Here is a 27980-nt window from a genome sequence, read left to right on the forward strand (position 1 = left end):
AGTTTAAATGTTAGGCCCCCCTCCCCGGGACCCGATATCTGTGGCAAAAAGTGGCATAATCAGCCACCTTTTATTTCCTTAAAACCCTCAATAAATAGGTATTTTCTGTTGGTGGGAATTATTCAATATATAAAACTGTAGGGGGCTATTAGAATTTTGCCCCCAGGCTCAGATTTGATTAAAATATTTTTTTTATACCTGCCCCTGGGTAAAGGAGCCATCGTTAATTTCAAAGCTGAAGCCGGAACCAACCACGTCCTTTTAGGGAAATAGAAAGACACGAGAACAAATTGTTTTCATTTATTCAGAACGCCGAAGGTTCCAAAAGTATTTAAAAATATTCAATCAAAACACAAAAATGTTCTATTTGTCCCCTAAGGGGTGTTTGTAAAAAGTCTGTAGTTTAGCCCCTCCCACGAGGAGCGAACATGCGACTCCTAAAGGGCTAACACTAGCATCGATGGCACTGGCGATCCTGGTCCCTGGTGCCCAGCAGCCTGAAGACGAGGTCAAAGAGGGAGGTCTCAGAGGGCTCAATCACTCCAATTATTTTAAAAAGGGGGAAAAAAAGTGTCCCCCGGGGTAAACTGGCTCCTCATTTTAGGGGTTGTTCTTCACGGCTTCCTTTGCTGCGATTATCAGCGGCGTCAGGCTGGAGAGAGGTTTGGCAACCTTCAGGAATGGGTGCTGCGGGGAGAGGTGGGATAAACACAAAGGGTTAATGTGAAATGCGTCGTAATAAGATGGGTTCACCGGATCAGCCAAAACCGGCAGCGACCGGGCTAACGTTTTACCAGTGGTGCAATAACCATGGCAACGAATGGAATGTTTCAGCAAACCTTGGTCTTGTCTTAGATTCAGGAGCCGTATGTCTATCCCATGCATGTTTAATACCCTCACTGTATTACCCTCTACCACTTCTGCTGGGAGGCTGTTCAACATACCCAGCACCCTCTCAGTAAAGTAAAACTTTGTCTAGTTTTAGATTTGTGAAATCAGAGTTGCTCTTCAAACATATCCAGTTAGTTATATAAACCCAAAATAAAGACACTTAAACCCAAAATAAAGACATTTAAACCCAAAATAAAGATATATAAACCCAACGCCCCATTTCCATCCTTCGCCCCGACACTCTCTTTACCCTATTATTTGTTTCCCTCTCTATTCTCCCTTTAGTCTCTCTCTCCTTCACTCCCTCTCTCATCTTTCTTCCCTCTCCATATCTCCCCTTCTCTCCATCCCCCTTCTCTATCTCCATCTTGCTCTCCCTCTCTTTGGTTTTTCCTTCAGCCCTCTTCTCTCTCTTTCTTCTCTCCCCCTTTCCTCTACTTTTTCTTCTGACTTCCGCTCTTTTCTACCTCCGCTCCGCTCCGCACACTATGATTCGGTCTCTCTAGAGTTCTCCAGTTAAAACAAACTGCTACTCCTACCCTTCTCAACTCACCAAAATAACACCAGGGCAAAGTGCTGGCTGAGGGCCATGGGAGTTACATCCCACAAGTCAGGCAATCAAAGTCTTTCTTGCCCCACAAGCCTTAAATTCATACAACTCAGAAACCTCCTTCGCTGAAATCTTTTCGCACATCCCGAGAGCGCTCTATTTTTAAGGCATGATGTCAGAGCGTCTGTTCACGCTGAATACTTTGCCAATCACAGCGGTCACGTTTCAGTCTGCCGGGTGTCTGGCCGCTGCCGGGGGAGATGCCACCTGCTCATATCCCGGTATCTGGCGTGCCGAAGGAACAATGTCAACGGGAACTCAACAAACCCCCTCAATCGAGTCCCATCTGGCCCCCGGCAATACGCCTATCCCATGCATGTTTAAATCCCCTCACTGTATTAGCCTCTACCACTTCTGCTGGGAGGCTGTTCCACTCATCTACCACCCTCTCGGCAAAGTAAAACTCCCTTACGTTCCCCTCTCACACACCTGCAGGAGGTCCTTGGCCGAGCCTCTCCTTTCCACATCCATCTCGAGACAGCGGTTGAGGAAATCTCTGAACGTGGGCGACTGCCGCTCCGGCTTCTGGAGCTCCGGGGTGCCGTTTGTAGCGATCAGATAAAGAGCCTGGGCGAAGGAAAGACGTTTGCTTTAAACGGCGAGCTCTACGAGACGCTCAGGTTTAGAGCTCTTTATCTGTGCCGAGCAGGACATTTTCATACCCAGCCCCACAACAAACACAGACAACAAGACAGAAAGCGAGTGAAAGCTTACCTGATCACATCTCAAACTGCAAGCCTTATAACGTTTTGAGTCACAGATAATTAGGATAGCCTATCCCCTCTACCACTTCCGCTGGGAGGCTGCTCCACTTATTTACTACAGTCTCAGTAGTTTTTGGAACATAACTTGACCTTACCCGCAGAGGGTTCTCATTCAAGTACGGAGGTTCTCCTTCCACCATTTCGATGGCCATGATTCCCAGAGACCAGACGTCTACTTTCGGGCCGTAAGCTTTCCGCGTCACCACCTCGGGAGCCATCCAGTAAGGGGTGCCCACCATGGTACTGCGCTTACTCTCCTCCGGCGTAATCTGCGCGCAGAACCCAAAGTCCGCTGCAAAGAGTGAACGCGTTACACGGAGTGCGGGAATTACCTGCACCACTCAGGCCTAGAACCTTAGAACATAGAGCGTTCCGAAGGCCAAACACAAGAGCAGCGGCGGCAGCTTTTATCATCGTTATTATTTCCAAATGTACCATATAATATATATATATATAATATAACCCCCCGCGCTGTATACAGTAATATAACCCCCAGCGCTGTATACAGTAATATAACCCCCAGCACTGTATACAGTAATATAACCCCCCAGCACTGTATACAGTAATATAAACCCTCCCCTGTATACAGTAATATAACCCCCAGCGCTGTATACAGTATATAAAACCCCCCCGCGCTGTATACAGTAATATAACCCCCCAGCGCTGTATACAGGTAATATAACCCCCCAGCGCTGTATACAGTAATATAAACCCCCCAGCGCTGTATACAGTAATATAACCCCCAGCGCTGAATACAGTAATATAACCCCCCAGCGCTGTATACAGTATATAACCCCCAGTGCTGTATACAGTAATATAACCCCCAGCGCTGTATACAGTAATATAACCCCCCAGCGCTGTATACAGTAATATAACCCCCAGTGCTGTATACAGTAATATAACCCCCAGCGCTGTATACAGTAATATAACCCCCCAGCGCTGTATACAGTAACTATAACCCCCAGCGCTGTTATACAGTAATAGAACCCCCAGTGCTGTATAACAGTAATATAACCCCCCAGCGCTGTATACAGTAATATAACCCCCCAGCGCTGTATACCAGTAATATAACCCCCCAGCACTATATACAGTAATATAACCCCCAGCGCTGTATACAGTAATATAACCCCCCAGCACTGTATACAGTAATATAACCCCAGCGCTGTATACAGTAATATAACCCCCAGCGCTGTATACAGTAACATAACCCCCAGCGCTGTATACAGTAACATAACCCCCAGCGCTGTATACAGTAATATAACCCCCAGCACTGTATACAGTAATATAACCCCAAGCGCTGTATACAGTAATATAACCCCCAGCACTGTATACAGTAACATAACCCCCAGCGCTGTATACAGTAATATAACCCCCCAGCGCTGTATACAGTAATATAACCCCCCAGCGCTGTATACAGTAATATAACCCCCGCGCTGTATACAGTAATATAACCCCCAGCGCTGTATACAGTAATATAACCCCCCAGCACTGTATACAGTAATATAACCCCCAGCACTGTATACAGTAATATAACCCCAGCACTGTATACAGTAATATAACCCCCAGCACTGTATACAGTAATATAACCCCCAGTGCTGTATACAGTAATATAACCCCCCAGCGCTGTATACAGTAAGATAACCCCAACGCTGTATACAGTAATATAACCCCCCAGCGCTGTATACAGTAATATAACCCCCCCAGCGCTGTATACAGTAATATAACCCCCAGTGCTGTATACAGTAATATAACCCCCAGCGCTGTATACAGTAATATAACCTCCAGCGCTGTATACAGTAATATAACCCCCCAGCGCTGTATACAGTAATATAACCCCCCAGCGCTGTATACAGTAATATAACCTCCCCAGCGCTGTATACAGTAATATAACCTCCCCAGCGGTGTATACAGTAATATAACCCCCCAGCGCTGTATACAGTAATATAACCCCATAGCGCTGTATACAGTAATATAACCCCCCCAGCGCTGTATACAGTAATATAACCCCCCCAGCGCTGTATACAGTAATATAACCCCCCAGCGCTGTATACAGTAATATAACCCCCCAGCGCTGTATACAGTAATATAACCCCCCAGCGCTGTATACAGTAATATAACCCCCAGCGCTGTATACAGTAATAAACCTGGTTTTATCTCATTCTCCCCAATAACCCCCCCTTTATCTGCAGCCCTGGAGCCGCCGTTGCTGTCAGTCATGTGATATTTTGGGGGACTTTCCCGGCTCAAACACCACACTGAGCTGATGCTTTATGGCGATGCTAATGAAGTCCGTTCCTCCATAGACTTTCATTAGTCAGGGAGTCCGGGCTGGGTGATTTTTGGGGCGACAGTCCCCGTATTTAAATGTTATTCCTAGAGACGCAGATATTTTCAGTTACTTACTAAGCTTCACGGAGCCGTCCATTCCCAGCAGGATGTTGTCGCTCTTGATATCTCGATGGATAACTTGGTTTAAATGCAGAAATTCCAAAGCCTGAAGACACTGGAGACGGAGAAGGACAGGGAGAGGTAAACCTGAGATCTCAGATCCCAAACGTCCACTGTCCGTACCGGCCCCCGAGCTAGCTCATTACCTCTCGGCACACGGCTGCTATCTGCCCTTCGTCCATGCAGGTCTGCGTGACAACATCGGTGAGAGATCCGCCAGCCAGGTACTCCATGACCACCCACAGCTCGTCCCCGACCAGGTAACTGGAAGACGCCAGAGAGAGAGAGTGCGGCAGAACCGGATGAGTCTTCACACAAGCACACTCAGGGCTCACTCACTGGACCGTTAGCACGTCAGGGGCCACTTACACGACACATCGGCGCCTATGGCGTAAACCGCCATGAATCCGCCGTTTCAAAATGGCCGTCTATGAACATGGCGGAAGAATTCATAGATTCCCCTTTAAGTCCCTAACGCGTATACGATGTAATAGAGCGCAAGCACAAGTTCCTCCACAAATCATGACATCAGCCGGAGATTATCAGACAGCAGAACCCCATAAATCCCAGGATCCTTATCGCGACGGCGCGTTATAAATCACGATTTCTGCTCTTTTAAGGTTAATCTGCGGAAGGCGGATATTACGCCGTCAGCGAGATAAATCCCTCTCACCTGTCCAGGTAATTGACGATGTTGGGATTCTTGTTTTCCCTCATCACCAGGATCTCGTTAATAATTAGCTCTTTCTTCGGCTGCTGCTGGAGGTTCATCTGTTTAATGGCCACCTGAACGTGGGAAGAGGAGGAAATAATCTACGTGAAGTCCAAAGGGCCGGATACACAAGCTGTAAAATTCTACAATCCCGAAGAAGGACGAACTACGCGGGGAAACACGACGAAAGGAACGGCATCAGGATTAAAGTATTAATGTAAAAGTTACACCCGGCAGTGCTGTATGCAGAAGCCGCCATCTTGCTGCCCCGTCACAGGGTATAAATTTCCCGCCACCCTGAGATATCTGTGATAATAGCGTAACGGAGCGACCTGCGCGGCTGGAAACAATCTCTAGCGCTAGAGGCTCATGCGCCGTGCACTAAAACAACGCGGGGAGAGAACAGGAAGCGGCTTCCAACTTCCTGCTCGGGCTGATGGGGAGGGAGGGAACAGGAAGCGGCTTCCAACTTCCTGCTTGGGCTGATGGGGAGGGAGGGAACAGGAAGCGGCTTCCAACTTCCTGCTTGGGCTGATGGGGAGGGAGGGAACAGGAAGCAGCTTCCAACTTCCTGCTCGGGCTGAGGGGAAGGAGAGAACAGGAAGCAACTTCCAACTTCCTGCTCGGGCTGACAGGAAGGAGAGAACAGGAAGCGGCTTCCAACTTCCTGCTCTGGCTGACGGGAGGGAGAGAACAGGAAGCGGCTTCCAACTTCCTGTTCGAGCTGATGGGAGAGAACAGGATGCGGCTTCCAACTTCCTGTTCAGGCTGACGGAAGTATTCTGATATGGAAAACTGAGGGGAATTTGCATAAAATGCACTTTTTATTAAGTGGAAAGAATGTAGAACATGGTTATTAAACCAACATAAGAATCGGTGATATTCTGGACATCGGCGTCCTCCATCGTTACAATCGTTATATACGAAAGTCACGTAAAGGGTTCTCACCTCTTGGCCTGTCGCTACATCCACAGCAATGTACACCGTCCCAGACGCTCTGATAGACAGAAGAAAGAGGTTAGCACGAAGGGTTAATGTAAATGGGTCTTGAATAAAGCTTTGGAGATTAAAAAAAAAAACAAAAAAAAAACTGTATCCCGTTCCCTTGGAAACCCTCAGCGCCCGCTCAACAAGAGGACAAGCGTTAGATCCCTGCTTGTTTATTCCTTCAGAATACAAGACGTGGAAAATATAATATAATATAAATATATATAATGTTCTAACAGGATATTGGGGAATAATAATGCAAATTATTTCTTTCTCCTCCATTGTTAAGTTGCTGAGAACTTCAGGAAGTCGATCAGATAATGCTGGCTTTGCCACAGGCTGCCACCGGCCTCAGCTTCCATAATCAATGCACTTGGCTATGGTAAAGGCTGCGATAGCAAGCCGTCAATCAAATCCGCGTGACCAATGAGGCGAGCTTCCAGCGGCGTCCGTAACTTTATCACGGTAATCAATTTAAAACGAGAATGTCCGCGCCTGAAGCAGCCGAGTTATCGGCGAATGAGATCGCACGGCGTTAGAAGCTTCTCTGGATGAACCTGCGCAGGCTGCGTCCCGTGACCCGGCGGGCGAAGGTCCCTCTGATCTTCTGCCAGCGTTTGATGACCGGAGACAAAGAGAGACTTTCATGTCGTTCATCGAGACAGAGGCATTCCTCGCGCCCGGGGGACGAGCACTAATGTCCCCGGGGGGGCAAAAACCAGCTCAGGCGGGGCATTCAAACTCATCGGCGTTAATAATGCGTCGTTAAGGTATTCTGAGCGCCTGCGGGCGAGGGCTTTAATCTAATCTACCTTCATGGAAGAACGAGAGGAGAAACCCCCAGAGCCGTTTCCACCGGGACCCGTTACGGAGATAATTAACGCTCGGGGGGGGGGGTCATTAGACAGGATAATTAATTAATTAGCTGTCCCTGCCGAGCCCTCAAACCCATGGAAGACGTTAATTGGAGTTAATTGGAGTTTCTCCTCTTTAGCTGAATTTAACTTTACGTCTGAGCAGGCCCTAAAAATCGAAAGAAATAGGTTTCTGCAACCATGACGCCCCTTTTTATTATTTTAACACTATTTTAAATTATTTTTTTTGTTCTAAGTATTTTTAAGACACCGTTCCTCCCTCTATTCACTTTGATCTCCACTGCTGCTGATCATAGAGGTTTCAGGAGGGTCTGGACCGATCCACTTAATATTGTTTCTGGCGTTGTCAGGACGGACGCAGCCGGCAGAGAATGTCCGAACACACCGATATTCCGGCGACATGTTGGATTGGTCAGCAGGAAACTAGCGATGTCGGCTCCCGACGACTTGGGAGACTCCAAACTATCGAAGGACACCCTGACCTCCTGCACACTGGCCGGGAAACGTCCTCGCCGGTGCAAAAACCATAGGATTACATCACATCCTCTGTTATCCTGAGCACGTTGTACATGACGTAATACTACATCCTGTCGCACGAAGGGGTCAAAGATCTTGCCGTAGGCATTAAAACTCAGTTATTGGCGTTTGCAGACGACACAGAGTTAGGTAACATAATAAAGTTGCTTCTCTGCGTGGAGATCTCCGCGAATCGGAGGACTGGGCAGCCATATAGCGAATTTAATGTTGATGAATGCAAAGTTACGCATTTGGGAAAAATAAACCTATTGTTTAATCTTAAAAGGAGTTGAGTCGGGGAAATCACCAACTCCAAATACAGCGAAGAACTGTGGTACAACTCTTCCGGGGCTACGAGTACAAAAACAACCGTGATCCCGTTGTACAGCGCTGCAGAACATGATGGCGCTATATAAAACAATTTGCCGGCGCCCCGTACACAGTCTGACAACAGAAAGTAAGACACTCTCTGAATATGATATTTCATGCATACAGGGATTACTATTATGCCCTCACTGTATCTACTACCCCCTGCCCCCCCCATCTCACCTCCTTCATAGGGGTAAAACACAAAGGCTCGCCGCGGAAACGGCTTAGTAACGGGAGAGCGTTCCTGATTAATTATAGGTGTCGGCAGAAATAAAAGGAGACTTTGTTTCCCAGACATACGATCTCCTGCCTGCTTCTCTGGGCAGCGCCAAACAGATGCTGGCGGTTTCATTTATCACGGTTAACTGCCCCTCTCCCCCCCCTCCCTAGGGGAAAATGCCCCTTTAATCTGCCGTGTCTCCATACCGAGCAGCGACAAAAACCCCTGCTTCTGACATCATCCGGATTTTACCGCTTTACGGTCATTTTAGAATTACAAATCTCATGACGCTCGGCCAGCCGGCAGCAGCCTATTAGATGAGGCATAGAGGACCGGTTCGGTCCGTCCTGCTGAGTGCATTTAACCACCTCAGTGCCGAACTGATCACCTTCGCGGGAACGCTGGAACAATGTACGTCTTTTTATAAAATTAGTTCATAAAATACTCCTTTATTTAAATGTTTCTTTCGTTCGTTTCCCTGGCTCAACGGAGTATCCGCTATTAACCCTTTCAAGTCCGGCTGCTGAGAGAACGGCCAACTATACAAGCCAAGCATTATAAGCCGTTATAAATCCCATCGAGCGCTCCATTCCGAGTCTACGCTCTGCTCTCGCCTGCATCACTCAAAGGGTTAAAGGGTTCTGAGATTAGAGCGTCTATGCGGACAGAATCAGTTCTTACCCCTGACCGATCTTTTCGAACCGCGTGTACTTCTTTTTCGGGTCCCCTATGCTTACAATACTTCCTAAAAGAAAAAAAACAAACAAACATTGCATTAGGAACATAGAACCCGCCGGCAGATCGGCCCCCATCCGGCCCCCGTCTAGTCGCCCGTTTCTCCTGCTGTAAAGACTCAAACCTTAATCAGTCGTTGGTCTCGTCTTAGATTCAGGAGCCGTATGCCTGTCCCATGCATGTTTAATACCCTCACTGTATTATCCTTTACAGAAAGGGTAGTAGATGCCTGGAACAGACTTCCAGTGGGAGTATTTTAAGCAAACTCAAGAAAGCTCGACATGTGCATAAAGCTATCCTAAGGAAATAATTAAAAATGGGTATTTAAACAAAGGGTAAAGAAGGGGGCCGAATCCCGGGCACAAAAGTAATTTACAGTAAAATAAACTGTAAAAAAAACAAAACAAAAAAAAAACAAGGAGTGTTTTTTTCTCTCTTTCTTTCTTTCTTTCTTAAAATAAAAGGCTGAACTGTCTACGGATTAAAACCTAGCACACGGTACGAAAAAAAAAATAATCTGCTATTCCGCTACATGGAGCTAAAAAAAGAAAAAAATAATAAAAAAAAATGTGAAGAAATTGGAATAAAAAAAATAGATTGTAAGTTCTTTTGAATGCGGCGCGTTCTGTTCTTGATACACAAACTACTCGGCACTCGTGTATCCCGGATTCCCTACCCGTTGTACAGCGCTGCGGAATATGGTGGCGCTATACATTTATCGATATACAGTAATAATATTCGTGTGGGTGGTGCAGATGACTTGTAGCATCCTGGTTTATCTCTAACCCCCCCACGTGAATTTGATAATTACCCCCATACCTGCCGGGGGGGGGTACCTAGCAGAACACGTTCCGTAACGGCCGGCGATACATACGCAGCTTCACCAGGATCTCCTCGTCCGTCATCTTGGGCTTTTTCTTCAGCTTTTCGGCGCTCTTTGCCGGCGCTTGGACGCGCGGCGAGTCGTTTTCTGACGGCTCAGGGGCCGGCGCGGTCACCTCGTCTTTAACAGGCGGAGGCGGCAGCGGCTCAATCACAGACCGGGTGCATATCTGCAACACGAGGATACCGATAATAGCTGCTAGATATCACAGAGTCTTCCTCGAGTCTGCCTGTTTTTCCTGCTTCAAATGCCCCCACTTTATTAGCTTCTACCACCCATGCTGGGAGGCTGTTCCACTTTTCTACCACCCTCTCACTAAAGTAAAACTTCCTTACAAAAATAAGTACAGCACAGGGTTATGACCCAAGATTTTGGAAGGCATTTCTGCTTTAAACTCACCGATTTCGTATGCTCTGGACGGGGGGCGATGATAGGAGGAGGGGAAGCGTCGTCCTCGTATTCAGACACAGGAGGGACCGTGGGAACTTCCAGCACGGACTTCACTCTCTGCATGGAAGACGGAACGTAAAACACCCGCAAATATTAAATCCGTCCTTATAAGAGGCCCCCCGTCGGATCATTTTTGCCACCGATTAACGCGAGCGCTTTCCGCGTATCTGCATGGGGGGGGAGTCTAGAACCTGCGGCGGCCCAGGGGCAGGTATATCCGAGAATACAAGGAGCTGGGGGTAGGGAAATGGGGGTATTCTGCAGAACCCTTCCATGTGGAAATCTAAAGGGGCCGCTCTGCTATCATATGTATGGAAGGGTCCCTTTAACTCTTTCATTTTCAAAAAAGGAGGGTAATCCACGGGGCGGGGGGGCATTAAGTTGCGCATGGTGTGATTGTTGCCCGCTCCAATGGTCCCTTCTATACATTGGGCTTCAAGCGGTGTTTCACTGGCTTGACCCCTTTATTATTTTATAGGTCAAGTCGGGTGCCGAAGACAGCAGATTTGAGCAGACCGGATACAGCGTAGCAGCCCCGGCAGCCTCCGCTCCCAGCAGACCGGATACAACGTAGCAGCCCCGGCAGCCTCCGCTCCCAGCAGACCGGATACAACGTAGCAGCCCCCGGCAGCCTCCGCTCCCAGCAGACCGGATACAACGTAGCAGCCCCGGCAGCCTCCGCTCCCAGCAGACCGGATACAACGTAGCAGCCCCGGCAGCCTCCCCTCCAGCAGACCGGATACAACGTAGCAGCCCCGGCAGCCTCCCATCCCAGCAGACCGGATACAACGTAGCAGCCCCGGCAGCCTCCCTCCCAGCAGAGCGGATACAACATAGCAGCCCCTGGCAGCCTCCCCTCCCAGCAGAGCGGATACAATGTAGCAGCCTCGGCAGCTTCCCCTCCAGCAGACCGGATACAATGTAGCAGCCCCGGCAGTCTCCGCTCCCAGCAGAGCGGATACAATGTAGCAGCCCCGGCAGCCTCCGCTCCCAGCAGACCGGATACAATGTAGCAGCCCCGGCAGCCTCCGCTCCCAGCAGACCGGATACAATGTAGCAGCCCCGGCAGCCTCCGCTCCCAGCAGAGCGGATACAACGTAGCAGCCCCCCCTCCAGCAGACCGGATACAATGTAGCAGCCTCGGCAGCCCCCCCTCCCAGCAGACCGGATACAACGTAGCAGCCCCGGCAGCCTCCCTCCCAGCAGAGCGGATACAACGTAGCAGCCCCGGCAGCCTCCCTCCCAGCAGAGCGGATACAACGTAGCAGCCCCCGGCAGCCTCCCCTCCCAGCAGAGCGGATACAATGTAGCAGCCTCGGCAGCTTCCCCTCCAGCAGACCGGATACAATGTAGCAGCCCCGGCAGTCTCCGCTCCCAGCAGAGCGGATACAATGTAGCAGCCCCGGCAGCCTCCGCTCCCAGCAGAGCGGATACAATGTAGCAGCCCCGGCAGCCCCCCCTCCAGCAGAGCGGATACAATGTAGCAGCCCCGGTAACCCTGACTCTACGGCATTCCATACACGACATACATCATGATGTATTAAATCACATCTCGTAGGAAGATTTTTAGTAATTCTGTATATATTGACGCTTACCGAGTTCACTGTTGAGTTATAGACGTCCTGCGAGTTATCTGCGAGGAAGAGACAGAGAATCATCACCGGGGAATAAATATACACAACCAGAACGCGGTCAATGAGACAAAGAATTCTAAGCAGTGCGTATATAAGGGGTTAACTACAGGAGCTCTGGAAATTAATGTAAGGAAGCGCAGGACTGTGTACAGCCAATGAGAGAATCTGCACGCTGCTCACTCCTCATTGGTTGTAATTTAGACACGCCCTGTTATAGTCGTATACTAAAGGCTGCAATCAGAAAGGGCAACACGGGGCAATTAGGGGGGCCAAAGGCTTCATGCCCCTGGTTTCCAGGGTCTGTTACCGCTGCCTCCTAATTGGTGCAGAAAACGCCCCTCACGTGACCAACAGATAGAACATCTGGCCCTCCCGAGGAAGGGGGTCGCACATCCCTTCAAGGAGCCCGACCTCCCCAAGGAAAAAGACCTGGGGGGATCTGGGGGCTCCCATGGCCCTTATGGGTACCAGCACCATTTTTCACCCCGACACAGGGTATAAATCGCCCGTCGCCCTGAGATATCTGTGATAACAGCGTTACGGAGGGACCTGCGCGGCTGGAAATGATCTCTAGCGCTAGAGACTCTTGCGCCAACCGCTAAAACAACGCGGGGAGAGAACAGGAAGCGGCTTCCAACTTCCTGCTCGGGCTGACGGGAGAGAACAGGAAGCGGCTTCCAACTTCCTGCTCGGGCTGACGGGAGGGAGAGAACAGGAATCTGCTTACAACTTCCTGCTCGGGCTGACGGGAGGAAGAGAACAGGAAGCGGCTTCCAACTTCCTGCTCGGGCTGACGGGAGGGAGAGAACAGGAAGCGGCTTCCAACTTCCTGCTCGGGCTGACAGGAGGATTCCGATGCAGTCTGCACTGAGGGATCATGGGAAACGGAGGGGAATTTGCATAAACTGTACATAACGTAATATTAAAGAAAAGGTAGGAGGATTATGTTTGGAGGGAAGCCAACCCTTACTAATCTGAGCCAGGATGAGTAATGGAAGCAGCAGCCAGTTATCTGAAGGCCGGCGACTCCAAACAACGCAGGCACGGCCAAAACACAGCCGGGGAGCGGATCCGGACGGCGCTCGTGACTCATATCGGAAACAATCAGCGTTTATTGCTTGCCTTGTAAAAAGCACAAAGCCTGGCAGCTTATCGCGAATATCTGGGCAGAGTTCAGAAAGTGCTGACAGAGGTCACTGAAGTCTCCACCAAGAAACAAATGAACACGATCCTACGGATCACACGGTTACTGCGGGGATCCCTCGCTATGAAACGCGGGGCTCTTAAAGGCAAAGAACCGAAAGAGTCTTAAAAGCCAGAAAAATAATAATAAAAAAAAAAAACGGCTGATACGCAGCCGCCTGAGAACATTATATTATGGGGGCAAAAAAACTACAACTGGGGTAAAAAAGAAAAGTTTATTTTTCATCTGATATCAGGGATAAGAAATGGCGGGAGATCCTCTTTAGGCCAAAAGGCCTCCCAGCAGAAACGGGACAGGAGATTTTATGAAGGAGCGGAGGGAAGGTCCAGCTGGCGGGCAGTGGGTGTAGGGACTGGCGGGGCAGACAGGTGTTATTACTGCGATTACCTGTGAAGCTCATGTATTTCTGGCTGTTTGAGGTTTTCTTGGAATTGTAGAATTCCAGCACGTCCAGCACGGCCTGCGGGTTCTTCTTCTGCTCAGATTTTGTGATGTTGGACGTCTGCAGTAAGCTGGCCCACTGCTCCGGCATACCCTGCGAGACAGAGCGAACGTGAGACCTCAGAGGCCTCTTCCTTTATCTGACCGAGAGACCTTTGAGGTCATAGAAACAGAACTTTACACATTTTTCTACGTTATAACTAAGTGAGGCATCTAGAAGAAAAATAATTTACGTTTAATTTATAAAGCCCTTTCCTGCTGTTTCTATACACGTTATTTTTAAGTGGTGCAGCCTCCCAGCAGAGGTGGTAGAGGGTAATACAGTGAGGGGATTAAACATGCATGGGATAGGCATACGGCTCCTGAATCTAAGACGAGACCAACGACTGATTAAGGTTTGAGTCTTTACAGCAGGAGAAACGGGCGACTAGACGGGGGCCGGATGGGGGCCGATCTGCCCGTTAAAGGAAGGATGGTAACTCATTTTTGAGGGTATAAGTTGACAGAATTCCTCGTACCGTGAACTCCCCGGTGACCGAGTCGAAACCAACGTGAATCGTGTGCTCGAAATCCGAGGGAAGCGAGATTTCCAGCTTAGCAGACTTTTTAATAACTGCAGGAAAACAAAACGGGACAAAAAAGGTCAGAACGCAATGAAAAAATAACAAGTTCTACTGGGGGGGCGGCGGCGGGGGCGGCAATACGTTCTCCAACATGCGCGTAATAATAACACGGCCTGCTCAGTGCACGCGCTATATAAAAAAATCATGCATATAAAATAAGAGATAGATTTTTAATTAGTTACATTTCTTATTTTAGAAAAAATTATTTAAGAAATGTAAATAATTAAAAACTATCTGTGAATGAACGAACCCCAAAACGAGATTATATTTAACGGAAATAAACCCCGTTTTATGTACATCGGCTCCAAATCTTTATCTTTAAAAATTGACACTGTTTTGGCTTCAAAAATTAATGAAAATGTCAAGGACAAAGCAGCGAAAGTGATTTAAAAACAACTTAACTCTTTGAGTGCCAGGGATTGGGATATATTTTTCCTCCCCAGGAGGTCAGGCAGATTTTCTTTAAAGAAAAAAATCTTGTAAAACAGCTTTAACTTTATCAGGCGAACCGATATATTTATTCATTGGGGGGGGAGGGGGCATTAAGCTATTCATAGATTGCCATGGGATAGAGTGGCAAAATCGGGACTGTCTAGCAAAAAGCAGGATAGCTGGGAGGGATGTTAGACATCTTTTATCAGCCAAGCTGTACTTTCCAAATAAATGAAGGAATCCTTTTTTGGAAGATCTCAAAAAAATATTTGGAATTTTTCTGACCATAATAATAATAATTAATAATATAATTAATAATATAATTAAAATATATATATATTATTAATTATAATATAACAATATTAATAATATAACAGCAATAATAATAATACTAATGATAACAAAACTATTTTATTAACAAATAATATTAATAAAAACAATATTATTATTTGTATTATATTACTAATTACAATATAACAATAATATTAATATAAAAATAATTAATAATAATATTAATAATAGTCTGTTACCAACCAATGTCTATCTAGGGCAAAAAAAGCCAATTTAGAGGGAATTCACTGTGATTGGCAGGTTTTTTTTTTTAGTTTTTTTTAGTTTTTTTCCCATTTGGGCAAAAAAAAAACAAACAAACAAAAAATGTATGTTTAAAATGCGGGTCTGTGGCGAGGGAACGTTCCGGTTCTATCGGCTCAATATATTCACGCAGGTCACGCTTCGCGGGCTTCCGTCTGACAGGAGACGTTTCCGTCAAACCCGTCCGTACCACGGAATCCCAAAACATGCGCGGAGCGAACGCCGGACACACTGCTGACAGCGCTAAAAAGGCATTAACCCCTTAAAGGCGCTGTTCTACTGAGCCTAAACACTAACCGGGGCGTTTCATCTCGTAAGCACAGCACGGTGTATTTTAAGATGCTTTCCTGGGGCTACAACTCCACGTTTAGTGAATAAACCCCCACGGGGTACATTATTTGACCTATACGTTGAGCTGTGACATTTTGGTCATGGCATTTATCACCTCCGCGCCGCCGCGTGTTAAAAGCAGCCGAGGGGCGACTTTGTTTCGTTATGAAACGCAGAATATTTACGACCCTGGAAAAGGCATTAATAAATATTAAAGGTCACCTTTATCGGCGGTGCGGGGGAAGAGGGACTGGAAGAGGCTTTTCTTTTCTCCGGGGTTGGGGGGTAGGGGTTTGGAGCCATGGCTTAACGCGTCCTCGTCTTTAGCGCTGCTCTCGATAAACGTGCTCGTGATCCTCATGGGCGGGGCCGGGGGCTTTTCCTCCACTTCCAAGACGCCGTCGGACATCTTCAACGATCCCAGCTTTATTGCTACGGAGACAGAGAGAACAATGTTATCGTTACAGGTGACATCAGCGCTGGATTTACCTTCTGTGCTACCCCCTCCGTCCTCCTATGACATCATACCTTTTTAAAGGACGCACAGCACAGGGCAGGAGGGAACTATGGAGGCTGTGACGATACGGTGCTCCATAGTGTTAATGGGCCAGTTGGGGAGCTCAGCGATCTCTCCATTGAGGATCGGTGCTATGGGGAGCCAATCGAGCGATTCGCACCCCTGTTATGGGGCAGAGGGGCTGCTGCCGACTTGGTGGTCCCACCCCAGGCCAGAACATGGGGTCACATATTGACCCTCTGATTAATGGAAGTCTATGGAGGAAGACCATCGCCATAAAGCATCAGCTCAGTGTGGTGATTGAGCCTGATAAAAGTGTAGAATTCGGGGGGACGCGACAGATGCTCTGGATCAGGAGGGGTAACTCAGCGGCACGAAAGCCATTCCATCCACGAATTTAAGATGAACGGGGAAAGGACTCGGAGGTACACAGTTGGCGGGATGAGAAGCATAGAGAAAGAGGCAAAGGGGGGGGTAGAAGGCGAGTTCTAGATCCCTCCGGTTCCGGACACTCTGCCTTAATGGTCCGGAGAACATCTAATATTCACCAAGCAGGAAACTCATTAATAAAACAGGACTGGCTGAGTGGGTGAGGATCAGTCCCACTCGATGCTCCCGGGCGGCGGCTGCGGGTCGGCAGATGGTGGATACGCTGGAAGGGGGGGGTTAAAGACAACCATTTGCATCTAAATAGTCGGCGGCATCAGGGTGTTTGAGCATCGCATCATCACCTGCTTCCTGCGGCCCCCGGGTGCATCAGCTGTCACCACAACCCATCCCGAGAAAAGAGGGGGGCGCGCTTCTACACAAACAGCCCTCCAAGCACACAACGCAAGAACACACATATCACGCAAGAACACACATATCACGCGAGAACACACATAGCACGCGAGAACACACATAGCACGCGAGAACACACATAGCACGCGAGAACACACATAGCACGCGAGAACACACATAGCACGCGAGAACACATATAGCACGCGAGAACACACATAGCACGCGAGAACACATATATCGCGCGAGAACACATATATCGCGCGAGAACACATAGCACGCGAGAACACATAGCACGCAAGACCACATATATCACGCAAGACCACATAGCACTCGAGAACACACATATCACGCAAGACCACACATATCACGCAAGACCACACATAGCACGCAAGACCACATATCACGTGAGAACACATATATCACGCGAGAACACATATATCACGCGAGAACACATATATCACGCGAGAACACATATATCACGCGAGAACACATATATCACGCGAGAACACATAGCACGCGAGAACACATAGCACGCGAGAACACATAGCACGCGAGAACACATAGCACGCGAGAACACATAGCACGCGAGAACACATAGCACGCGAGAACACATAGCACGCGAGAACACATAGCACGCGAGAACACATAGCACGCGAGAACACATAGCACGCGAGAACACATAGCACGCGAGACCACACAGCACGCGAGAACACACAGCACGCGAGAACACATAGCACGCGAGAACACATAGCACGCGAGAACACATAGCACGCGAGACCACACATAGCACGCGAGACCACACATAGCACGCGAGACCACACATAGCACGCGAGAACACATATATCACGCGAGAACACATATATCACGCGAGAACACATATATCACGCGAGAACACATATATCACGCGAGAACACATATATCACGCGAGAACACATATCACGCGAGAACACATATATCACGCAAGAACACATATATCACGCAAGAACACATATATCACGCAAGAACACATATATCACGCAAGAACACATAGCACGCAAGAACACATATATCACGCGAGAACACATAGCACGCGAGAACACATATATCACGCGAGAACACATATATCACGCGAGAACACATATATCACGCAAGAACACATATATCACGCAACAACACACATATCACGCAACAACACACATATCACGCAACAACACACATCACGCAACAACACACATCACGCAACAACACACATCACGCAACAACACACATCTCACGGGACTCGCCTTCCAGCTACGAGCTTAATGACCACGATATTGTGGTGTGGCTCAATTCTGACGGACCCGGCTGAATGTATACCCGGGAGAGCTACTGAAGAGTCCAACGCGGCCCCAGAAAGAAAATGGGCGTAAAATGACGTTTTTGGAATTTCTAGCCTTTTTCTGTCTACTTTTCACCAAATCGCCCAGCAGGAACATCACAACTGTTTACCTCCTAAAACCTTGTGTGACATCACGGATCATCATAATGCTGGACAAAAAAAAAACCCAAAAAACACGTATTTCCATAAAGGGAAGAGGCAATTTTATTTTCCAATTTTTGCAAATAATCTTAAAAATTATCTGTAGAAGATAAAAAAAATCCTATATAAAAGATATTTATTGCTAAAAAAAATGTATTATTATTATTATTATTTTTTTTTTTTTATTAACAAACATGCGTTGGGCATTTTGGGCAGCCATACAAACTTTGTAATGCCAAAGGCAGCCAATCAGGAAGAACACTGAAAAAAAATACTATAATTATAACGTAACAGAGAATAAAAACAAGAAATAAAAACAGAAAAAAGAATTGAAAAATAAATCCAGTATTTGGATCAATTTTTGTCATTTTCTCGCGGTGACATCACCACCAATACCTCCGGTCTTCAGGTACCCGAGAGGTTACAGACCCGCCGGGGATCGGACCCGATCGTTTAAATAAAAAAAAAACCCAACTAAATAAATAGAAATATTAAATAAATGATGAATCATGAAAAAAAAATTAAATTAAAATTGTAAACTAATTTTTTTTTTTACTGTTCTAGTACACAGAGGGTTAAACGGCTGTTATTTAAAGTCCGGGTTCTGGATCGGGATTTGCCGTTTGGGTCACCGCGTGACTGCTGGCATTAGTAGGTGAACGCGGAGTGAGAAAGAGCGCATCCGCCAACCAGCAGGGGTGTGCCACGCAGGCTGAGAGCCATAAAAGGGACACCGCGACGTACAGATCCTTAAATATGGGACTGCAAATTTGCTATTTAGGGGAAATAACAGCGTTTTTGGTTAACCTTCAAAATTTTAATATACTGAAAAGGGACTGAAAACGTAGAAGAAATCCCTTAAAAAACGAAGACAGAAACGGACGGCGTGAATCGCAGGTTTTCATAGAAACATGACAATTGGCAGGGAGCTCTGTTGCCATATCATCACCCGATGCTCAAATTATTTCATAAGAGCTAAATATTTGATGCATAAAAACCCAATTCTCCTGGTTTAGTTTGCCAAGTCCCTCTTCAACCCCAAATCCCTGATGCCCCTCCCCCCAACCCCTTCACGTTCTTCTCTGGTTTAACGATATCCGAGCGTCCCTTTCTTCTCCCTGCGACATCACAGCTGAAATCCCTGCTTGAATACAGGTGACTCCATTCAGAATATAATTACCTCCTGACAAGTCTCCATCAGCGAGTAACGGGGGTCTGTAAGCGGGGCTGTTAACGAGTACCCAGGTGCCTGGGGGCAAATCACAAGGGTACATTAATGCTAAGCACAGCCTGCGGACGCGTAAGAAAGAGACTTAAGTGGCGCTGAAAGCCAGCAGACACAGCTAACAGGTGAAAGGGCGATGGGCTGTTTATCTGCCCGGCGCTTCCTCTTACACGATTAATTATTAACGGGGGCTTTCCGTTTATTCCTCCCCGAAGAACGCAGGAGCTCCTGATGCCAGCGATCAATGGTTTAACCCTTTGTTTCCCAAAGGCGGGTCATTTATTTTGTTTGTAAAACTTCCTTCCCTCTCAGCCTCGGACCCTCCGATTCCGGCCAATCCCTCTCCTCTATAAATACGCCGGCTGATTGAGGAAACGCTCGGGGATTTATCGCTCAGCTTCATAACACAGAATCCATCCGACTGCCCCTCACACACACTGCGGGGGGCAACGGGGCCGATTCCCTAAACACTGTATGCAGTAACATAACCCCCCCAGCGCTGTATACAGTAATATAACCCCCCAGCGCTGTATACAGTAATATAACCCCCAGCGCTGTATACAGTAATATAACCCCCAGCGCTGTATACAGTAATATACCCCCCAGTGCTGTATACAGTAATATAACCCCCAGCGCTGTATACAGTAATATAACCCCCCAGCGCTGTATACAGTAATATAACCCCCCAGCGCTGTATACAGTAATATATCCCCCCAGCGCTGTATACAGTAATATAACCCCCCAGCGCTGTATACAGTAATAACCCCCCAGCGCTGTATACAGTAATATAACCCCCAGCACTGTATACAGTAATATAACCCCCAGCGCTGTATACAGGAATATAACCCCCCAGCGCTGTATACAGTAATATAACCCCCAGCGCTGTATACAGTAATATAACCCCCAGCGCTGTATACAGTAATATAACCCCCCAGCACTGTATACAGTAATATAACCCCCAGTGCTGTATACAGTAATATAACCCCCAGCGCTGTATACAGTAATATAACCCCCCAGCACTGTATACAGTAATATAACCCCCAGCGCTGTATACAGTAATATAACCCCCAGCGCTGTATACAGTAATATAACCCCCCAGCGCTGTATACAGTAATATAATCCCCAGCACTGTATACAGTAATATAACCCCCAGCGCTGTATACAGTAATATAACCCCCCAGCGCTGTATACAGTAATATAACCCCCAGCACTGTATACAGTAATATAACCCCCAGCGCTGTATACAGTAATATATCCCCCCAGCGCTGTATACAGTAATATAACCCCCCCAGCGCTGTATACAGTAATATAACCCCCCAGCACTGTATACAGTAATATATCCCCCCAGCGCTGTATACAGTAATATAACCCCCCAGCGCTGTATACAGTAATATAACCCCCAGCGCTGTATACAGTAATATAACCCCCCCAGCGCTGTATACAGTAATATAACCCCCCAGCACTGTATACAGTAATATAACCCCCCCAGCGCTGTATACAGTAATATAACCCCCCAGCGCTGTATACAGTAATATAACCCCCCAGCGCTGTATACAGTAATATAACCCCCAGCGCTGTATACAGTAATATAACCCCCAGCGCTGTATACAGTAATATAACCCCCAGCGCTGTATACAGTAATATAACCCCCCAGCGCTGTATACAGTAATATAACCCCCCAGCGCAGTATACAGTAATATAACCCCCCAGCGCTGTATACAGTAATATAACCCCCAGCGCTGTATACAGTAATATAACCCCCAGCGCTGTATACAGTAATATAACCCCAGCACTGTATACAGTAATATAACCCCCCAGCGCTGTATACAGTAATATAACCCCCCCAGCGCTGTATACAGCAATATAACCCCAGCGCTGTATACAGTAATATAACCCCCCAGCGCTGTATACAGTAATATAACCCCCCAGCGCTGTATACAGTAATATAACCCCCCAGCGCTGTATACAGTAATATAACCCCCAGCGCTGTATACAGTAATATAACCCCCAGCGCTGTATACCGTAATATAACCCCCAGCGCTGTATACAGTAATATAACCCCCCCAGTGCTGTATACAGTAATATAACCCCCAGCACTGTATACAGTAATATAACCCCCAGCGCTGTATACAGTAATATAACCCCCAGCGCTGTATACAGTAATATACCCCCAGCCACTGTATACAGTAATATAACCCCCAGCGCTGTATACAGTAATATAACCCCCCAGCGCTGTATACAGTAATATAACCCCCAGCGCTGTATACAGTAATATAACCCCCAGCACTGTATACAGTAATATAACCCCCAGCGCTGTATACAGTAATATAACCCCCCAGCGCTGTATACAGTAATATAACCCCCCAGCGCTGTATACAGTAATATAACCCCCAGCACTGTATAGAGTAATATAACCCCCAGCACTGTATACAGTAATATAACCCCCCAGCACTGTATACAGTAATATAACCCCCCCAGCGCTGTATACAGTAATATAACCCCCAGCGCTGTATACAGTAATATAACCCCCAGCGCTGTATACAGTAATAACCCCCAGTGCTGTATACAGTAATATAACCCCCCAGCGCTGTATACAGTAATATAACCCCCAGCACTGTATACAGTAATATAACCCCCAGCGCTGTATACAGTAATATAACCCCCCCAGCGCTGTATACAGTAATATAACCCCCGGTGCTGTATACAGTAATATAACCCCCAGCGCTGTATACAGTAATATAACCCCCCAGCGCTGTATACAGTAATATAACCCCCCAGCGCTGTATACAGTAATATAACCCCCCGCTGTATACAGTAATATAACCCCCCAGCGCTGTATACAGTAATATAACCCCCCAGCGCTGTATACAGTAATATAACCCCCCAGCGCTGTATACAGTAATATAACCCCCAGCGCTGTATACAGTAATATAACCCCAGCACTGTATACAATAATATAACCCCCAGCGCTGTATACAGTAATATAACCCCCCAGCGCTGTATACAGTAATATAACCCCCAGCGCTGTATACAGTAATATAACCCCAGCACTGTATACAATAATATAACCCCAGCGCTGTATACAGTAATATAACCCCCAGCGCTGTATACAGTAATATAACCCCCAGCGCTGTATATAGTAATATAACCCCCAGCGCTGTATACAGTAATATACCCCCCAGCGCTGTATACAGTAATATAACCCGCCAGCACTGTATACAGTAATATAACCCCCAGCGCTGTATACAATAATATAACCCCCAGCGCTGTATACAGTAATATAACCCCCCAGCGCTGTATACAGTAATATAACCCCCAGCGCTGTATACAGTAATATAACCCCAGCACTGTATACAATAATATAACCCCAGCGCTGTATACAGTAATATAACCCCCAGCGCTGTATACAGTAATATAACCCCCAGCGCTGTATATAGTAATATAACCCCCAGCGCTGTATACAGTAATATACCCCCCAGCGCTGTATACAGTAATATAACCCGCCAGCGCTGTATACAGTAATATAACCCGCCAGCACTGTATACAGTAATATAACCCCTCCAGCACTGTGTATAATAAATCTTATTTATACAGTTAATAAAATCCTACTTCTCCCGCTATATAAAGTTTAATAGAATTATTTAACATTTACTGCTTTCAAAAAAAAACTAAAAACAGAAGCGCGTCAATAAAGAGTTCCCAGCATAACATTATGAAAATCTGCTGATTATATAATTATTGCGGGATCCGACCGACCATAAAGCGGCGGGGGAGGGGTGGAATAACAGGTCTCAGGTACACCTCTGCCTCCCATGATGCTTCTGGGCAGCAGGCAGGGATTGTGGAGAGATTTCTGCCCCTGAATGTTTGCAGAGGGGATCAGCCGCAGACTCGCCCCGCATCGCTCTTCCTAGGGAAATTTTGGAGAAATCCCTTTATTTTTGGTTGTTTTGGGTAGGTTTTCTTTTTGTTTTTTCTTAGTTTTTTTTTATTCCCTGCTCCAGTTGGAATTTTACAGAATCTCCCCAATTTTGCAAACATTTTTTTTTTCTTTAGTAAATATCATGCATTCCGTGGGACGGGAGCAACAAGTACACCATGGGCCGGTTACCATGGGGATCCCTGATCTTTATTTACACGGGTATGACATCATACCCCGGAACCTGGGCGCTGAGCACGTAGCGGGGCGGACGAGCGTCTCGCACGAGCTGCTGACATTCCGTAAGGTGGCCAATGATTACACGCGAAGGCAAACATAGCTGCCAACTGTCCCGATTTGCTGAGCCAGTCTCCAACGCGGGACTGCCCTGTGACATCAAACTGCCATGTAACTTGCGCGATGGGTAGAGTGATGTCATAGCTCGGACACACATTGCGTGGCAGTTGAAGAAGCCCAAACAGTGGCCCAAGGGCCATAAGAATAGCTATTTTTGTGGCCATGAAAAGATAGAAATGATTATTACTATTATGAATTATATTACTATTAATTATTATATGATAATTAATTATAATTATTATAGATCACCCCGGGGGGCCGCCTGGAAAGCCCCGGTTCTGGTGCCAACACCTGAGGCCTCACCTTAACTCCGGAGGCAGAATCCCCGCATTCAGCCGCTCCCAGCCCCCGACGCCGCATTCTGCCTCCAAGGTCTTTGAGTAACTTTCGGGATACAACCCATTTTCACTGTGATTAGCTCTTTATAATCCCAGTTGTACACACATGGAACAGCTTGCCAGTAGAAGAGGTAGAGGGTAATACAGTGAGGGAATCCCCCCCCTATAAACCAACACACAGCCGGCGGATCCCCCCCCTTATACATTAATTCAAGGGGTCTGACAAGATGAGAACTGACAGACTGAGACAAACCGATACGTTAGGTGGAGAGACTCGGCTCGCAAGCTTACAATCTAAAGGGAATGGGGTGGCAAACATAACGCACAGAGACAGGGTGAGAGGTAGTGTGGGGGTATCAGTGACGGGTGAGAGGTAGTGGGGGGGTATCAGTGACGGGTGAGAGGTAGGGGGGGTATCAGTGATGGGTGAGAGGTAGTGTGGGGTATCAGTGACGGGTGAGAGGTAGTGGGGGGGTATCAGTGATGGGTGAGAGGTAGTGGGGGGGTATCAGTGATGGGTGAGAGGTAGTGGGGGGGTATCAGTGATGGGTGAGAGGTAGTGGGGGGGGTATCAGTGACGGGTGAGAGGTAGGGGGGGTATCAGTGATGGGTGAGAGGTAGTGTGGGGTATCAGTGACGGGTGAGAGGTAGTGTGGGGGGTATCAGTGACGGGTGAGAGGTAGTGGGGGTATCAGTGACGGGTGAGAGGTAGTGTGGGGGTATCAGTGACGGGTGAGAGGTAGTGTGGGGGTATCAGTGACGGGTGAGAGGTAGTGTGGGGGGTATCAGTGACGGGTGAGAGGTAGTGTGGGGGGTATCAGTGACGGGTGAGAGGTAGTGTGGGGGGTATCAGTGACGGGTGAGAGGTAGGGGGGTATCAGTGACGGGTGAGAGGTAGTGTGGGGGGTATCAGTGACGGGTGAGAGGTAGTGTGGGGGGTATCAGTGACGGGGTGAGAGGTAGTGTGGGGGGGATATCAGTGAGGGGTGAGAGGTAGTGTGGGGGTATCAGTGACGGGTGAGAGGTAGTGTGGGGTATCAGTGACGGGTGAGAGGTAGGGGGGGTATCAGTGACGGGTGAGAGGTAGTGGGGGTATCAGTGACGGGTGAGAGGTAGTGTGGGGGTATCACTGATGGGTGAGAGGTAGGGGGGGTATCAGTGACGGGTGAGAGGTAGTGGGGGGGTATCAGTGATGGGTGAGAGGTAGTGGGGGGGTATCAGTGATGGGTGAGAGGTAGTGGGGGGGTATCAGTGACGGGTGAGAGGTAGTGTGGGGGGGATATCAGTGAGGGGTGAGAGGTAGTGGGGGGGTATCAGTGATGGGTGAGAGGTAGTGTGGGGGGTATCAGTGATGGGTGAGAGGTAGTGTGGGGGGTATCAGTGACGGGTGAGAGGTAGTGGGGGGGTATCAGTGACGGGTGAGAGGTAGTGTGGGGGGTATCAGTGACGGGTGAGAGGTAGTGTGGGGGGTATCAGTGACGGGTGAGAGGTAGTGTGGGGGGGTATCAGTGACGGGTGAGAGGTAGTGTGGGGGGTATCAGTGACGAGTGAGAGGTAGTGGGGGGTATCAGTGACGGGTGAGAGGTAGTGTGGGGGGTATCAGTGATGGGTGAGAGGTAGTGGGGGTATCAGTGACGGGTGAGAGGTAGTGTGGGGGGTATCAGTGACGGGTGAGAGGTAGTGTGTGGGGTATCAGTGACGGGTGAGAGGTAGTGGGGGGGTATCAGTGACGGGTGAGAGGTAGTGTGGGGGGTATCAGTGACGGGTGAGAGGTAGTGTGGGGGGTATCAGTGACGGGTGAGAGGTAGGGGGGTATCAGTGACGGGTGAGAGGTAGTGTGGGGGGTATCAGTGACGGGTGAGAGGTAGTGTGGGGGGTATCAGTGACGGGGTGAGAGGTAGTGTGGGGGGGATATCAGTGAGGGGTGAGAGGTAGTGTGGGGGTATCAGTGACGGGTGAGAGGTAGTGTGGGGTATCAGTGACGGGTGAGAGGTAGGGGGGGTATCAGTGACGGGTGAGAGGTAGTGGGGGTATCAGTGACGGGTGAGAGGTAGTGTGGGGGGTATCACTGATGGGTGAGAGGTAGTGGGGGTATCAGCGACGGGTGAGAGGTAGTGTGGGGGGTATCAGTGACGGGTGAGAGGTAGTGTGGGGGGTATCAGTGACGGGTGAGAGGTAGTGTGGGGGGGTATCAGTGACGGGTGAGAGGTAGTGTGGGGGTGTATCAGTGACGGGTGAGAGGTAGTGTGGGGGGTATCAGTGATGGGTGAGAGGTAGTGTGGGGGTATCAGTGACGGGTGAGAGGTAGTGGAGGGGTATCAGTGACGGGTGAGAGGTAGTGTGGGGGTATCAGTGACGGGTGAGAGGTAGTGGGGGGGTATCAGTGATGGGGTGAGAGGTAGTGTGGGGGTATCAGTGACGGGTGAGAGGTAGTGTGGGGGGGTATCAGTGACGGGTGAGAGGTAGTGTGGGGGTATCAGTGACGGGTGAGAGGTAGTGTGGGGGGTATCAGTGATGGGTGAGAGGTAGTGTGGGGGTATCAGTGACGGGTGAGAGGTAGCGTGGGGGGTATCAGTGATGGGTGAGAGGTAGTGTGGGGGGTATCAGTGACGGGTGAGAGGTAGTGGGGGGGGTATCAGTGACGGGTGAGAGGTAGTGGGGGGGGTATCAGTGACGGGTGAGAGGTAGTGGGGGGTATCAGTGACGGGTGAGAGGTAGCGTGGGGGGTATCAGTGACGGGTGAGAGGTAGTGTGGGGGGTATCAGTGACGGGTGAGAGGTAGCGTGGGGGGTATCAGTGACGGGTGAGAGGTAGTGTGGGGGGTATCAGTGATGGGTGAGAGGTAGTGTGGGGGGTATCAGTGACGGGTGAGAGGTAGTGGGGGGGTATCAGTGACGGGTGAGAGGTAGTGTGGGGGGTATCAGTGACGGGTGAGAGGTAGTGTGGGGGTATCAGTGACGGGTGAGAGGTAGTGTGGGGGTATCAGTGACGGGTGAGAGGTAGTGTGGGGGGTATCAGTGATGGGTGAGAGGTAGTGTGGGGGGTATCAGTGACGGGTGAGAGGTAGTGTGGGGGTATCAGTGACGGGTGAGAGGTAGTGTGGGGGGGATATCAGTGAGGGGTGAGAGGTAGTGTGTGGGGTATCAGTGACGGGTGAGAGGTAGTGTGTGGGGGGGTATCAGTGACGGGTGAGAGGTAGTGTGGGGGGTATCAGTGACGGGTGAGAGGTAGGGGGGGTATCAGTGACGGGTGAGAGGTAGGGGGGGTATCAGTGACGGGTGAGAGGTAGGGGGGGTATCAGTGACGGGTGAGAGGTAGTGTCTGAAGAAGTGAGTTTTGAGAGCGTATATAACATGTATGTCAGACACTGATAGGGGCACCTGTATAATACACTCTACCAGCAGATCCCTGTATATTACACCCTCCCAGCAGATCCCTGTATATAAGATAGTCAGTAGATCCTTGCATATGACAGATCCCGTATTACATATGCCTGTCCCCGGGTCTCACCTCGCTCAGGTGCAGCTCCTCTAGGCTCTGTCACTCTCCGGCTGAGCTTCCTCCCTTGGGTTACCGGTCCGCGTACACACTACTCCCCACACCCGGCCACTCCTTACCTCCTTTACCG

General features: G+C 48.5%; 1 protein-coding gene across 1 annotated transcript; it reads right to left on the minus strand.

Moving 5' to 3' along the window:
- Positions 1-276: 276 nt before the first annotated feature.
- Positions 277-27980, minus strand: PAK1 (p21 (RAC1) activated kinase 1). Its single transcript, XM_053456708.1, has 15 exons — positions 27863-27980; positions 15941-16150; positions 14258-14352; positions 13686-13833; positions 12056-12093; positions 10410-10517; positions 10002-10179; positions 9074-9137; positions 6374-6422; positions 5387-5499; positions 4860-4977; positions 4669-4768; positions 2361-2557; positions 1931-2068; positions 277-687 (listed from the first exon to the last, which is right to left on the minus strand). The coding sequence occupies exons 2-15, from the start codon at positions 16125-16127 to the stop codon at positions 601-603; spliced, it is 1620 nt and encodes a 539-aa protein (XP_053312683.1). The 5' UTR covers positions 16128-16150; positions 27863-27980; the 3' UTR covers positions 277-600.

This window comes from Spea bombifrons, chromosome 2 (genome assembly GCF_027358695.1).
Source record: "Spea bombifrons isolate aSpeBom1 chromosome 2, aSpeBom1.2.pri, whole genome shotgun sequence".
NCBI lineage: Eukaryota > Metazoa > Chordata > Amphibia > Anura > Pelobatidae > Spea > Spea bombifrons.

Bases quoted from the DNA above. Each gene is read 5' to 3' on its own strand.
- PAK1 (XM_053456708.1), bottom strand. From the start codon at position 16,127: ATGTCCGACGGCGTCTTGGAAGTGGAGGAAAAGCCCCCGGCCCCGCCC. The intron at 6,423-9,073 runs GTAAGAACTGAT...TCTGTCTATCAG, and splicing joins TTCGAAAAGATCGGTCAGGG to AGCGTCTGGGACGGTGTACA. The intron at 5,500-6,373 runs GTGAGAACCCTT...TCCCACGTTCAG, and splicing joins ATGTAGCGACAGGCCAAGAG to GTGGCCATTAAACAGATGAA.